Genomic DNA, 13,129 nt, shown 5'->3' on the forward strand with positions numbered 1-13,129 from the left:
AAGTCATTTAACCTCCGCTGCCTAGCCCTTGCCACTTTTCTGTCTTGGAACCAATACAAAGTACTGATTCCAAGAAGTATAGGTAAGGTAAGGGTTTAAAAAATTTAAAAAAAAAAAAAAAAAAAAAAAAAAAAAAAAAAAGGAATACGCTATACATTTGGAAATGAATCCTTGTATTTCTACAAGGTTAGAAGAAAATAAGATTGTACTATCTCTGTTTTTCAGAAGAGGAATAAAGGGAGTAATTTATCAAAGCTCCAAGAGCCCCACTTAAAGGTACAGCAGTTACAGTGGCCCTTGGAAGGAACCATTGGGATATCCCAGAGTGCTTTGCAAATTAATGTCCATCTTCGTTTATGGGGATGACTGATTGGTGTCAATGGTACTCACCAAATCCTTGAGGTTAACCGGGCTTTTGTGTTCACAGAGAATCTGAACTGCTTGAAGGCAGCCATGTGCCGCTGAGGAAACAACAAAATAAAGCCCAGACCAGTGATGGTAAACCTTTTAGAGATGTAGTGCCAGGCCCCACCCCAACCCCAACCTCCAGAGACCAAGTACTGCGCCCTCCCCCCACCACATGGTAGGTATGCCCTGCCCCCCTTACCCCAAACAGGGAAGGGAGGAAGCATCTCCATTGGGCTGCTGGGTGGAGGGGCAGGTGAAGTGAGGAATGTGCTCACTGAATGTAGAGAAGGGGAAGGGAGTAGCTCCAGTGCTCTGCTCCCCTCCAGCTCTGCCACCTGTTTGCCGCCCACCTTACTCCCTGTGGGTTCCTACTGGCTGCTGGGCAGAGGGGCAGAGCATGTGAAAAAATGTCATCAGGTACAGTGGAGAGGGGGAAGGGAGCAGCTCTGCCTGAGTCCCTCTGCCTTTCTAGTAAGGAACTTGGTGGGGGTAGGGGGGAAGGTAGCTGAGTGTCCACAGAGAGCGTTCTGCATGCCGTCTTTGGCACCCGTTCCATAGGTTCGCCATCACTGCCCCCAGACCAAGTTACAAGGCTTCCTCTCTTTCACTCACCCCATCCCCAAATCTTATTTTATTATATCAAATCAGATGCCTTGGCAACAAAATCTTTTTGACCATTATAAAAGGTAATTTTTAGCATTCTTCTCTCTTACCAGCTTGGAAGACTCTCAAGGCCACCAACTTCAAAGCTGTCTCTTGCCATTTCCATTGATAACTTCTATTTATATTCCTTTTTTTTCCCCCAACCCTTATCCTCTGTCTTGAAATCAATAATGAGTATCTGTTCCAAGGCATGGTAGGGGCTAGGGCTAGGCTTTTGGAATTGAGAGGCTTGCCTGGGATCACACAGCTAGGAAGTGTCTGAGACCAGATTTGAACGCAGGTCCTTCGGATGCTAAGCCTGACACTCTAATGCCTGTGTTTCCTAATTGCCCAGGAATCACTTTCCTGTATTTAATGTTACATAACTAAATGGTAGTTTCCTTACAGATTGATTTCCTAGCTTCCTTGAAGTCACAACTAAAATCCTATCTTCTACAGGAAGCCTTTCCCAACCTCTTTTAATTCCAGTGCCTTCTGTCTATTAATTATTTCCTACTTATTCTACATGTAGCTTGTTTTTCATTATATATATATATGTTTTGTAGTGTATTATATGTAGACATTGTATATCTATATCTATTTTGTCTCCCCTAACAGTTGTAAGCACCTTGAGGGCAAGAACTTTGTATCTCAAACTCTTAGCATGGTACCTGGACCATAGTAGGTACTTGATAAATGTTTATTGAATAGAATTGAAATGAGAATTCTCTACTGGAAAGCCAGAGGGAGAGGCATCATCATGACTTTCAAAGGTCAAATGAGTGGAGGGAATAGAGGGAAAAGGAAGTTTAAATCTCTTCAAGAAATCAAGGTATAAAAACAGAAGGAAAAATTCACCTGCATAGTGTAAAGCTGTTTTTCCAGAATTGTCAGTGCTTTCTGTTGGACATTTAGACTGAAAGACAAAAAAATATAATTGCAATATACATTGTGAATAATTATTCCAATTCAACTTGTCCTTAGTCATGGTGCCTTCAAAAACAGTTCTCCCAGTATGAGATTTGAAGCCTTAAAAATTATCCTAAAATGAAAAAAGAGTTATAGTATCATTTGGGAGTTGGAGGTAACCTGAAGAGGGAACCCCAAAGATGAGGAGCATCTCTTAGCATTGGAAAGAATGAAGAACTGCTTACAGCTTATGATATTTGGGTCTAATTTTGCTAAAATATATAAGTCAAAGCTTTAGAACTTAATACAGGCAAAAATTCTATTCACATTCACTTTTTAACAAAGAAAATTATACTAGAAATTTTAATATGTGGAGACAGCATGGTACAGGGGAGAAGCATTTGCATTGGAATCAGAGGACCTGGGTTCAAATCCTATACCTGAAGCTTGCTACCTATATGATCTTGGACAAACCATTTAACTTCCCATGGCCTCAGTTTTCTCATCTGTAAAACAATGGGATTGGACTTAATGTCCTCTAGTATTACACTTATGACCTTATGTGGTCCTGAACCATCAGAACCTCCAGTTTATCAGAATCATTTTGAGCTTAGAGAGAAGGTCAAGTTTGTAAGTCAAATAAGAGGACTGGGATGAGATTTCAGGACTGGACGTAACTAAGCAGGAATGAAGTAAGATAGCTAATGATGAATAATCTAAACTCTAAAGCAGTGGTTCCCAAACTTTTTTGGCCTACCGCCCCCTTTCCAGAAAAAATATTACTTAGCCCCCTGGAAATTATTATTTTTTAAATTTTAATAGCAATTAATAGATAAATGCACCTGTGGCCATCACTGCTCCCTGGATTGTTGCAGCACCCACCAGGGGGCGGTAGCACCCACTTTGGGAATCACTGCTCTAAAGCAAGGGCTGGAGTCTGTGAACCTCTAACAAACATTTGCCAACTATATTCTAATAAAACTTTTGTTCTTCAGTTGCTGTTCCAGTTGTGTCTTACTCTTCATGACTTCATTTGGAGTTTTCTTGGCAGAAATACTAGAGTAGTATGCCATTTTCTTCTCCTTTTTCAGATAGAGAAACCAAAGCAAACAGGGATGAGTGACTTGCCCAAGGTCACATAGCTATCAAAAGTCTTAGGCCAGAATTGAACTCAGGAGTCAGGCTCTGCACTCTATCCACCATGCCACCTAGTTTATTTTATAATCCTCTCTCTTTAGTTTTATATATTTTAAAACATTACTCTGTGGAGTCCAAAAGCTTTACCAGATTGCCAACACGGTCCATAATTATATATATATATAAATAAAGAATTCCTATTCTAGGGCTTCTAAATATTTTTCAGGTTTTCCCCCACCTTGTTTAGACCTGTGATTTCATTAGTGCAGGAAGCTATAGGTGGGAAAATTCTTTCTATCCAAACAGACTGGCAACTGGTCTGGTGTTTTAAGACTTATGAGTATTGCTTAGAACACTGAGAAACTAAGTGGCTTGCCTATGTTCACAGAGTTAATAGTATAGGTCAGAGGCAGGCCTAACTTGAATCCAGCACTTGGTATAGATCCTAGTAAACAGTAAGTACTTAATAAATGTTTATTGCTTGATGGATTGCTTGAATCCAGATCTTCCTAACATTTACCAGCTATGTGTCCTCAGATGGTTATAGATCAGATGAAATATAACTCAGTATATTTATTAACCATCTACAAGGAACAAGTGAGAGATCATGTTTCACATTGGGCATAAAAGGGCAAAACCAAAAATCCTGAAAGAAGCATATTATTTTTTCACTTTATTTCCTTTATGAGTTTTTTCTTATATAAGTGATATGTGTCATCTTTCACAACACAATGAAGATGGAAATATGTATTGCATGACAGCATTTGTACAACCTATATCATATTTTACCTGCTGTCTTGGGGAGTGGAGAGAAGGAAAGGAAAAGAACATGGATTGCAAAAGGGCAGAAATGATTGTTTAAAATTATATCTACATATAATCTGAAAAAGAAATATAATAAAAATTGTCCCCAAACTCCCAAAGCCAAAAAGCCTTGCCCTCAAGGAGTTTCTATCCTCCTGTACTGCTCCTGGTCTCACACAGAATAGGCATGTGAGGTTCTATTTTAACTACATTCAGGAGAAAACAGCACAATAAAAAAAATCAAAGATATAAATCTGCTATTCCTGAATTTAGCTTCAAAGACCTGTTAAATTTAAGCATTCTTGGCTCTCAGAGGGCAGCTTGCATCATGTAATATAAGACAAGAAGCTCTGTGATCACCAGAGCCTGACAAGTTTAAAAATGTGACTGTACTTTTGCATGAGAAATTGAGAGCTAAATTACTGCAAGATGCCTGATCCCAAATGGTGTCTATGAAGGGAGAGATAACAAATAAGCAATTCGGACAAGCAGTCACTCCGAACAAATATGTTATTGGTCATGGTGGAACCAAGCTCTTTGAGGTGTTAGCAGAAATATCTAGGATGCAATATAACCAGCAACAGCTGGATGTCACTATTGGTACTGTCATTCTGTCTCATTAAAGACTGAGTTTTCAGTTCAGTCATAAGCTTTGGGGTAAGACTACCAAGTCAGAGTTATTGTTTTCTTTGTTTTTGTTTTGTTTTTTCCTTCTAAAGAAAGAAGGAAGCTACTCCCTTAGTCATAAACAAAAGTCAAAAGACCAGCAGCTATTATTATAATATTCAAGGAAATATTATTTGACAGTCCCAAAAGAGAATTAATGAGTTCATTAAAGGGTTAAGGACTGGGAGATAGAGAAGTAATTTACAAACTGTTCTGGCTATTTTGGATGGAGACTATTTCTGAATTTGTCCTTTCCTTAAGAAAAGGGGGGTGGAGTGCAAGAGGCCAGAGCAAAGGGGATTGTGCAAATAATCTAGGCCTGAGTTAGGTGTACCATGTTTAGCCTGGGACTGATTCTTACTCATGGGGTTCCTCACCCCTTTCAAAGGATACCATTCCCATAATAAAACTTCTCAGGAGATGCACTCTTTTACACTAAACAGGATTATGGGAAAAGATAAAATAGTTACCTAAGATGCCTTGAAGTAGGAAAAAAACCTGAGCTTTTGAGAGAGAGAGAGAGAGAGAGAGAGAGAGACACATAAGGGAGAGTTTTAAGGTTTTGCTTTACCTGAAGAAGCTTCTTAATGCACTCAGGATGACTGTTCTTGGCTGCTAGGTGTAAAGCACTGTGTCCTGAATAAATGAAAAACAAAACACAAATATTGCACACATGATTCAAATCCCTGGCTTATCTCCTAATGAAGACAACTATGAGGAAATGAGTTTTTTAACAACAAAGGCTGAATTGTTCATCTTCAAATCAAGGGCATACCTACCTACTTGTAAACTGGAGGAGAGATGGAAGGAAATGGAAGGAAGATGTGTGGTGGGGAGGAGAGAATGAGTGTGGGAGTAGAATGGAACACAGAACATTCTGCCCATTCATTAAGAGAAATTAAGAAAAAGAAAGAAAAAAGGAAGGAAAGAAGAAAGGAAAAAAGGGAAGGAATCCCCTTTTACAAAGTTGGTATCTGCTGGTATGGTATAAAAAATGGATCAAATTTTCTGCAAGCTGAGGATAAAAGCTCTTCCCCCAAACCCCAGCATCTTCCTTTACCTCCTTAAAAAATAACAAAGCAAACATCTTTGAAGACAGATAATATAGGGTAGATAGAAAACAATGGAAAATAAAGTTGAAAAGAAAAGGTTTCTTATAAAACAAGTTCCACTATCATCCTGTCTAGATGTCAATGCAATGTCCCCAAAGTGGGAACTATCCTTCAGTTTTCAGTGATGTAATATTTTTTCCTTTACAGGCAGGAGAAAAGCTATCTCTGCCCCCTAAGTTAAAACTAGTGTTAAAATCAGGACCATATTCTATTCCCTGTATGGTCCCGAAAAAGGATGTGTCTCTTACTAATAATCTCCAAAGAGAAGATACTGTATTATGACAGAATCTTCTGGTAATGAGACAATGAATGCATGAATCAGACTCCTGGACAACTGCAGACTGACCCATTTGGAAGTGATTACATTAGAAACAAGGCAAGCCACTTTAATCACAGTTTAGTAGTAGTTTCTCCCAATTCTGGAAAAGTACCCAGTCTATCTGTGATGGGAAGCTTTGGCTATCACTAAATGCCAGAATCATAATCTTAGAAATAGAAGGAACCCTAAAGCAGTGATTCCTAAAGTGGGCGCTACTGCTCCCTGGTGGGTGCTGCAGTGATCCAGGAAGGTGGTGATGGCCACAGGTACATTTATCTTTCCTATTAATTGCTATTAAAATTTTAAAAAATTAATTTCCAGGGGGCTAAGTAATATTTTTTCTGGAAAGGGGGCGGTAGGCCAAAAAAGTTTGGGAACCACTGCCCTAAAGGAAGAGGTCAGTATAATTCCAGGGAGAGGCCCACCAAAATCATGACCATATAAAACCATTGAGGAAACTGAAGTAGAATTAATATTATGGAAAGAACTCAAAGATAGGAAAAGAGCAGCTGTTTCATTTTTAGGAAAAAATAGTTCATTTAAAAAACTAACCATGAACCACATCCACAAAGTAGGCAGAATACTATCGGTCATATATTCCATGTGGGGAGAAACACGTACATGAAAATAGGGATGATGCAAATTCAAAGTACTATATTTGAGGGCCAATGTAGTAATTGCTTCAGACTATAAGGATGTTGACCAACAAGTAGACATTTAGCCAGTGTTCCTACCTTTTCAGAGGACATGAGGTTAAAATGGAACCATATTGCAACAATAGTCATTTGGGTAGGTGGGCCATTTATTGCTCAGACCATAAGCAAAAAAATTTAAAAGAGAAAAAGCTCTCAAGGGTGTCTATCCCTGGAATATGAAACAATACACTATTTAAAAATGTCTAGGTTAGGAAGGAAATCCAGAAGACAATAATAGAATATTTGAAAAACATAAATACATTTGAAACTTTATGGAATGTTGCCAAAGAAGCACTTAGAAGGTCTCCAGGGAGAGAGATTCCACAATCCCTGCTGGATGCTTTTACTTCAGTGTTTTAAACATCAATACTTAAAAAAAATTCTCTCATACCTACCCAATACCCTCTATTCCTGCAATTTAGCTCCATTTTTTACTCCTATTCTCTGAAAAAGTAGGAATGCTTGCTAAGTATCTACCAACATCCTTATACTCAGAGGCAATGATTATATTGTATCTCAGCCTGGCTCTCTAATATATCACTCTGAATTTGCTTCATACATCATTTTTATAAAAAAAAAACCAAACAAACCCTTTACCTTTTGTCTTAAAATCAATACTAAGTATTGGTTCCAAGGCAGAAGAACAGTAAAGGCTAGGCAAGTGGGGTTAAGTGTCTGGGGACAAATTTGAACCCAGGACCTCCCATCTCTAAACTTGGCATTCTAGTTAATGAGCCACCTAGATGCCCCACTTCATAAATGTTTTGTGTGTGTTTGTATGTATGTGTGTATTCTCCCCCTCCTCCATAGAATATAAACTCTTTGAGGGTGGAAGCTATTTTCACTTTTGTCTCTGTATGCCCTATGATAAATATGAAGTCTGGCACCTTGCAGGTAATGAGTGTTTATTTTATTGACTTGAACTGAAATTTTTTTGTTTTTTTTTTTCCTCCCCTACTAAGAAGAATGATTTTTGGACAAAGGATAGGGAAAAGATATTGAAACCCAAGATACTTGAAGTGTGAGAGCACCTGACCAATCAATCTTAAACCAGATCCTAACAAAACTATACCTGGTGAAAATATAGAAAGAATGGTTTCATAGGGCTCCAGGAGGGGAAAAGTCACTTGATCTCCCCCAAATGGGAAGAGATGGATTCTTCAAATTACTGGGCAGTGATCTTGATTTCGATGCCTGGCAATATTCTTGAATGTATTAAAGGGATGGCTAATAAAGAATTTATGAAGGTACGAGATTTAAAATTAATATACAATATCTCCAAATATTATATTTAACAAGATTATTAATAATAACTCAAAGAAAAAGAAAATAAAAAAGCTATAGTAAAAAAAAAAAGTGCTAACACAGCCATGGTGGTGAGAAAAAAAGTGACAGGGGTGGAGTTACAGAACTTATAAACTAAACGTGACCATGCAACATGGTGGAGAGATTGAGGAACTCTGAGAAATACTAAAGGAATTCTGGGGAATGTAGTTCAAAGGTACAGAATCTCCACTTATACAAAGGACAGTGTTGATCTCTGGGAGTCAGAACAGGTTCATCCAGACCAAGTCATACCAGAGTAACCTCATGTGAATTACTTACCAAGTTATTAGCCCGCTAGTTGCAGGGGTGTGCTGGAGCCAGGTCCTATGTGGATTGTTAAATTTTTGGTGTGAGAATTTATACCTTAGAAATTGCTACAAATCAGAGCTTGATTTATATTTTGTGGATTTTTTAGACTTAAGTGAAGGAGAAAAATATCCGTAATGTAGATTAAATTTCAAAGTGCACAGTGTGTATTTTTTACAACTAGAGAGCTGGTTGTTAAATATTTATCAGGGAACTCCTGCTACTAGATCAAACTAATATCACAGACCCAGTCCATCAGGATTTTACCAAAAGTTTTTTTTACCAAAAGTTTTTTTTTTTTTTTTTTTTTTTTTTTTTTTTTACAAAAAACTGTCCTTTGGTATAATCATGTGGACAATATGAAGAGCTCATGGACTGGGCAATGGTTCTGGGTCAGGCCTGACTCAAGTGAATCTTGTAGTTTGTATTTGATACTGAAATACAATAAAACATTCAGAGTTTACTCAAAAGTTAAGAAAAAGAGATTTAATTAGTTGTAAGTGGAGAAGATTATTCAATAAGGATTGCTGTTGTTGAGTAGTTTCAATCAAGTTGGACTCTTCATGACACAATTGGGGTTTTTTTTGGGGGGGGCAAAGATACTGAAGATTTGCCATTTCCTTCTCTAGCTCATTTGACAGATGAGGAAACTGAGGCAAACAGGATTTAGACACTTGTCCAGGGTCACATAGCTAGTAAGTGTCTGAGGCCAGATTTGAACTCAAGAAGATAAGTTAACTGACTCCAAGCCAAGACTTTTTGACATGTGGTTTGAAAACCTACCATACTATTAGGCAATAATAATAGAGGTATAGTCAGTGAGTCAATAAGCATCTGTTAAGCACCTATTATGTGCCAGGCACTGTGCTGTCAAAGACAGGTCCTCAGAAAGCTCACAATCACACAGGGGAGACAACTAGGTAGGATGGGGGAAGTGAATAAGCATTTAAATAGTGCCTATTGGGGCAGCTGGGTGGCTCAGTGGATTAAGAAGCAGGCCCAGAGAAGGGAGTTCCTGATTGGTTTAAATATGGCCTCAGACACTTCCTAGCTGTGTGACTCTGGGCAAGTCACTTACCCCCTATTGCCTAGCCCTTACTGCTCTTCTGCTTTGGGATCAATATGCAGTATAGGTTTTAAGACAGAAAGTAAGGGTTTAAAAATAATAAAATTTAAAAAATAGTGCCTACTACATGCCAGACACTGTGTAAAGGGATTTGTGAATGTTATTTTATCTTTACAACTAGTTATATTCAGGATAAAAAGGAAATGGATGAGAGGAGTTAAAACTATCTCCCTGTGTTCTACCCACCTCATTTGGAGGATTTTTTAAAGTTCTGGTGGGTCCAAAAGAGGTTGACTAGGAAGGCAGAAAATCATGCCCTGTAAGGATCTGCCATAAGCGAGATTTAATCTGGGGAAGATACTACTTGAGGGTAGAGAGGGGATTATAGGTATCTTTAAGTATTTAAAGGGATGCCACATGCAAGAAGGTCTAGAATTGTTTTTCCTTTTCCCGGAAGACAGAACTAAGAGCAAGATATAGACATCGTAAAGAGCCAACTGCTTTCCTCCCTAAGGGGAAAACTGCACTAAGACTACCTTGCCTCAGGAAGAGCTGAGCTCCCCATCACTGTGGGTCTGCAAGTGGCAGCTGAGTGCTTATTTGCTGGGGATGTTGCATGGGATACATGTGAAGGTGTGGATTTGACTAGATGATCTCTAGGATTCTCTCCTTTAGAGTCACCCATCCTATGGAAGTTCTGGAAACTCAATGAATAGAATGGAACGCAGTAGACGGAAGTCCATCTGGCTCAACAGATTAAAATTTTGAAAAGGATTATGGACATATAATCAGCCTATGCCATGTTAGCCTTTAATTCTGCCAGCTAGGCAGCACATAGTTTGAATACTGCTTCTATCAGAGACAGAATACTGGGCCCATCTGGAGTATGGGTCTCACCTAATATGGCAATTCCATTTTGTTAATATTAAAAACAAGACTATTTTCTTCCCATCTTCCATCTGTATATAAAATCATAAGTTGATTACATATATAGGATCCTATTTACTTTACATCACAATAAATGTCTGATAACTCTGCAAATATGAAAAATAGATATATTATATACAAAATACAGAACTCTTTTTAGAATGCTACTAACTAAAAATAAATTTAACCATGCTTTTCTTTTCCCTCTAATAAAAATGATCAAAGTCCAATAATTTCAGTTTAATAACTAGATATAAAATAAAAAAAGATAATCTAAGAGTACAGTCGCTATGGAAAAAGAAAAACAAGGGGGAAAGGTGCTGAAAGGATCTAGGCAACTAAACAACAAATATTTCATTTCACTGGGATTTAAAGATGGGGAAAATGTACCTGCAGTATCTTGTGCTGTCACATCTGCTCCGTGGGTTACCATAGCCCTGAGGCACTCCACATGACCTCTTGATGCAGCCAGATGGAAACTAAAGAAGAAAGTACCAAAATCTTGGTTAGCTATAGCTTTTTCATTGAAACAATCATTCTGTTCTTCATAAGACATACTCTTCTTCCCAACCCCTCCAGCTCTTCCGATAAGAGGAATAAGACATGGTTCCTGCCCTTAGGAAATGACAATGATAATGATGACAATGACTATTGCTGTTTTAGTACTACTACCACTACTGCTACTACCACTACTACTACTATTATTGCTGCTACTGCTATTACTACTACTACTATTATGGCTGCTGCTGCTGCTGCTGCTGCTGCTGCTGCTACTACTACTACTAGCTAATATTTATATATCATTTCAAGGTTTGTCAAGCATTTTTACAAATATTAATTTTTATTCTCACAACAACCCTGAGAAGTAGGTGCTATTATCATCTTCATCTTCAGATGAAGTAATTTAGGCAAATAAAGGTTAAATGACTTGCCTCAAGTTTCTTAGCTACTAAGTACCTGAAGTCTTCTTGACCCCAGATCCAAAATTCTATTCCTTGTAGCATCTAGCTGCCTCTAAATATATAATTCTTTTTTTTCTCTTTAAATTTATTTATGGAATTAATTAATTTAGAATATTTTTCCATGGTTCCATGATTCATGTTCTTTCTCTCCCCTGTTCCTACTCCCCCTCCCATGGCCAACGAGCAGTTCCACTGGGTTTTATATGTATCATTGTTCAAAATCTGTTTCCACTAAAAGCATAATTCTAATGCAAGTAAATTTTAAAAGATACTTTATATTTTAGTTATACTTTAAGGCTGGGAAAAATCTTTCTTCACCACCCTATAAATTAGGCTGTTGTCAGTCTCATCTGACTATGTTCCTGTCACTCCAGTGCAGTCCATGAGATTTTCTTGGCAAAGCTAGTGGAGTGGTTTGCCATTTCTTTCTTTAGTGGATTAGGTCCAACAGAGCTTAAGTGACTTGTCCAGAGTCACACAGCTAGTAAATGTGTGAGGCTGGGTATATTCTCAGGTCTTCCTGACTTCAAAGCCAGTATTCTATCCAGTAAGCCCCCTAGCTGCTTTCTAAACTAGGCAATAAAATGATTTTTCCCACTTTTACAGATAACGAAATCCAGGTTCTGAGAGTTTATGGCTTGCAGATGGGCTTCACTGGCACTAAGTGTTTCAGCTGATATTTAAATTTTGATCTCTTGACTCCAAGTCCAACAGTCTCTTTGCTAAGTCATCCTTCCTAGTTCTTTTGCCCCTTCAAAACTAGAACACTGAATAGTGACTGGGATAGGACAAAGTGATTGACAGAATGCTTTAGGGCCAGATCTGTAGCTGGTCTCAGATGTCCTGCTCATCCTCAGTTGTATAATGTGGCAAAGACCTGGGGGGTAAAAGGGAAGAGTAGGAGGGAAAAGAAGTTGGCTCTTTTGCTTCCAACCTACCTGCCATTCTGATTTCTCCTAGTCATTCTTCTTCACCCAAGGACAGAAAAAAAAAGACTCCAAGGGAGCCAAAGGCTTTTTTCCTAACCCACATTCTGTTAAGGTTAGGGCATCATAAGGATCCTAAGCATCAGAAGAATCATAAGTAGATTATGAATCCTCTGAATATATGAGGTTCATTCCCTTTAAATGATAGGTCTAGACATCAAATTTCCCACCTTGTCCTGGTCAATAAAAAAGGATGCTGTCGGGGGTACAAAACAATTCAACTGTATTTGGGGAAGGCTGAAAGAACCATCCTAAGTCACAAGAGAGAACAACTCCAAGGCTGTTCCAGATGGTCAGGAGCAGAGGAGAGGGGGAGAGAAGACGTTTGGGAAGCTCTCTGAAGCAATATCATTCTAGATCTTTTTTGGAACCAGTCACTGCTCACGTCTCCAAAGGTTTACTGTAAGGAACTCTGGGAGGACTCTCAGAACCTCTTAGGAAATGGTTTTTCCAGCAAACCACGTGGTTTCTTAGAGCCTAGAAACCCTTCTACAGTTGTATAATCTCTGCAGAACTGACTTATTTATAACCTGGGCATTTCCTCACAGAAGAGGATAGAGAATAGTGGAAAAGTAGCAGGTTAGCTTTCTCTGGCATGAAGGATGGGGCTGGGACCCAGTAAACAAAATAGCATCCAGTGGTCACTTCATTTTCTCCAACAAATCATGTTAATTTAAAAAAATGTGACAAATATATACATATATACATGAAAATATTTTAGAAAAGTTCTATAAACAAACTGCAGAATTTATTAGGTTCTCAAGGTTCTGTAGCTCACAGAGGGTTCTCTATAAATTTAGTGTTCAAGAAAATTCAATGAAATATAAATAGATGCTTATGTTCAGTTCTCAAGTTGTAAATTTC

The 13,129-nt window shown here is 38.3% G+C and overlaps 1 protein-coding gene across 1 annotated transcript in view; it reads right to left on the reverse strand.

Moving 5' to 3' along the window:
• Positions 1-13,129, reverse strand: part of RAI14 (retinoic acid induced 14) — a 187,611-nt gene that overhangs the window by 21,734 nt on the left and 152,748 nt on the right. Inside the window, exons 4-7 of the mRNA XM_044664409.1 lie at positions 10,708-10,796; positions 5,138-5,202; positions 1,909-1,966; positions 391-461 (exon numbers count right to left, since the gene is read on the reverse strand). Coding sequence (XP_044520344.1) covers positions 391-461; positions 1,909-1,966; positions 5,138-5,202; positions 10,708-10,796 — 283 coding nt within the window. The remainder of the gene's footprint in view (positions 1-390; positions 462-1,908; positions 1,967-5,137; positions 5,203-10,707; positions 10,797-13,129) is intronic.

The sequence above is a fragment of the Gracilinanus agilis genome, chromosome 1 (genome assembly GCF_016433145.1).
Source record: "Gracilinanus agilis isolate LMUSP501 chromosome 1, AgileGrace, whole genome shotgun sequence".
Taxonomy (NCBI): Eukaryota; Metazoa; Chordata; class Mammalia; order Didelphimorphia; family Didelphidae; genus Gracilinanus; species Gracilinanus agilis.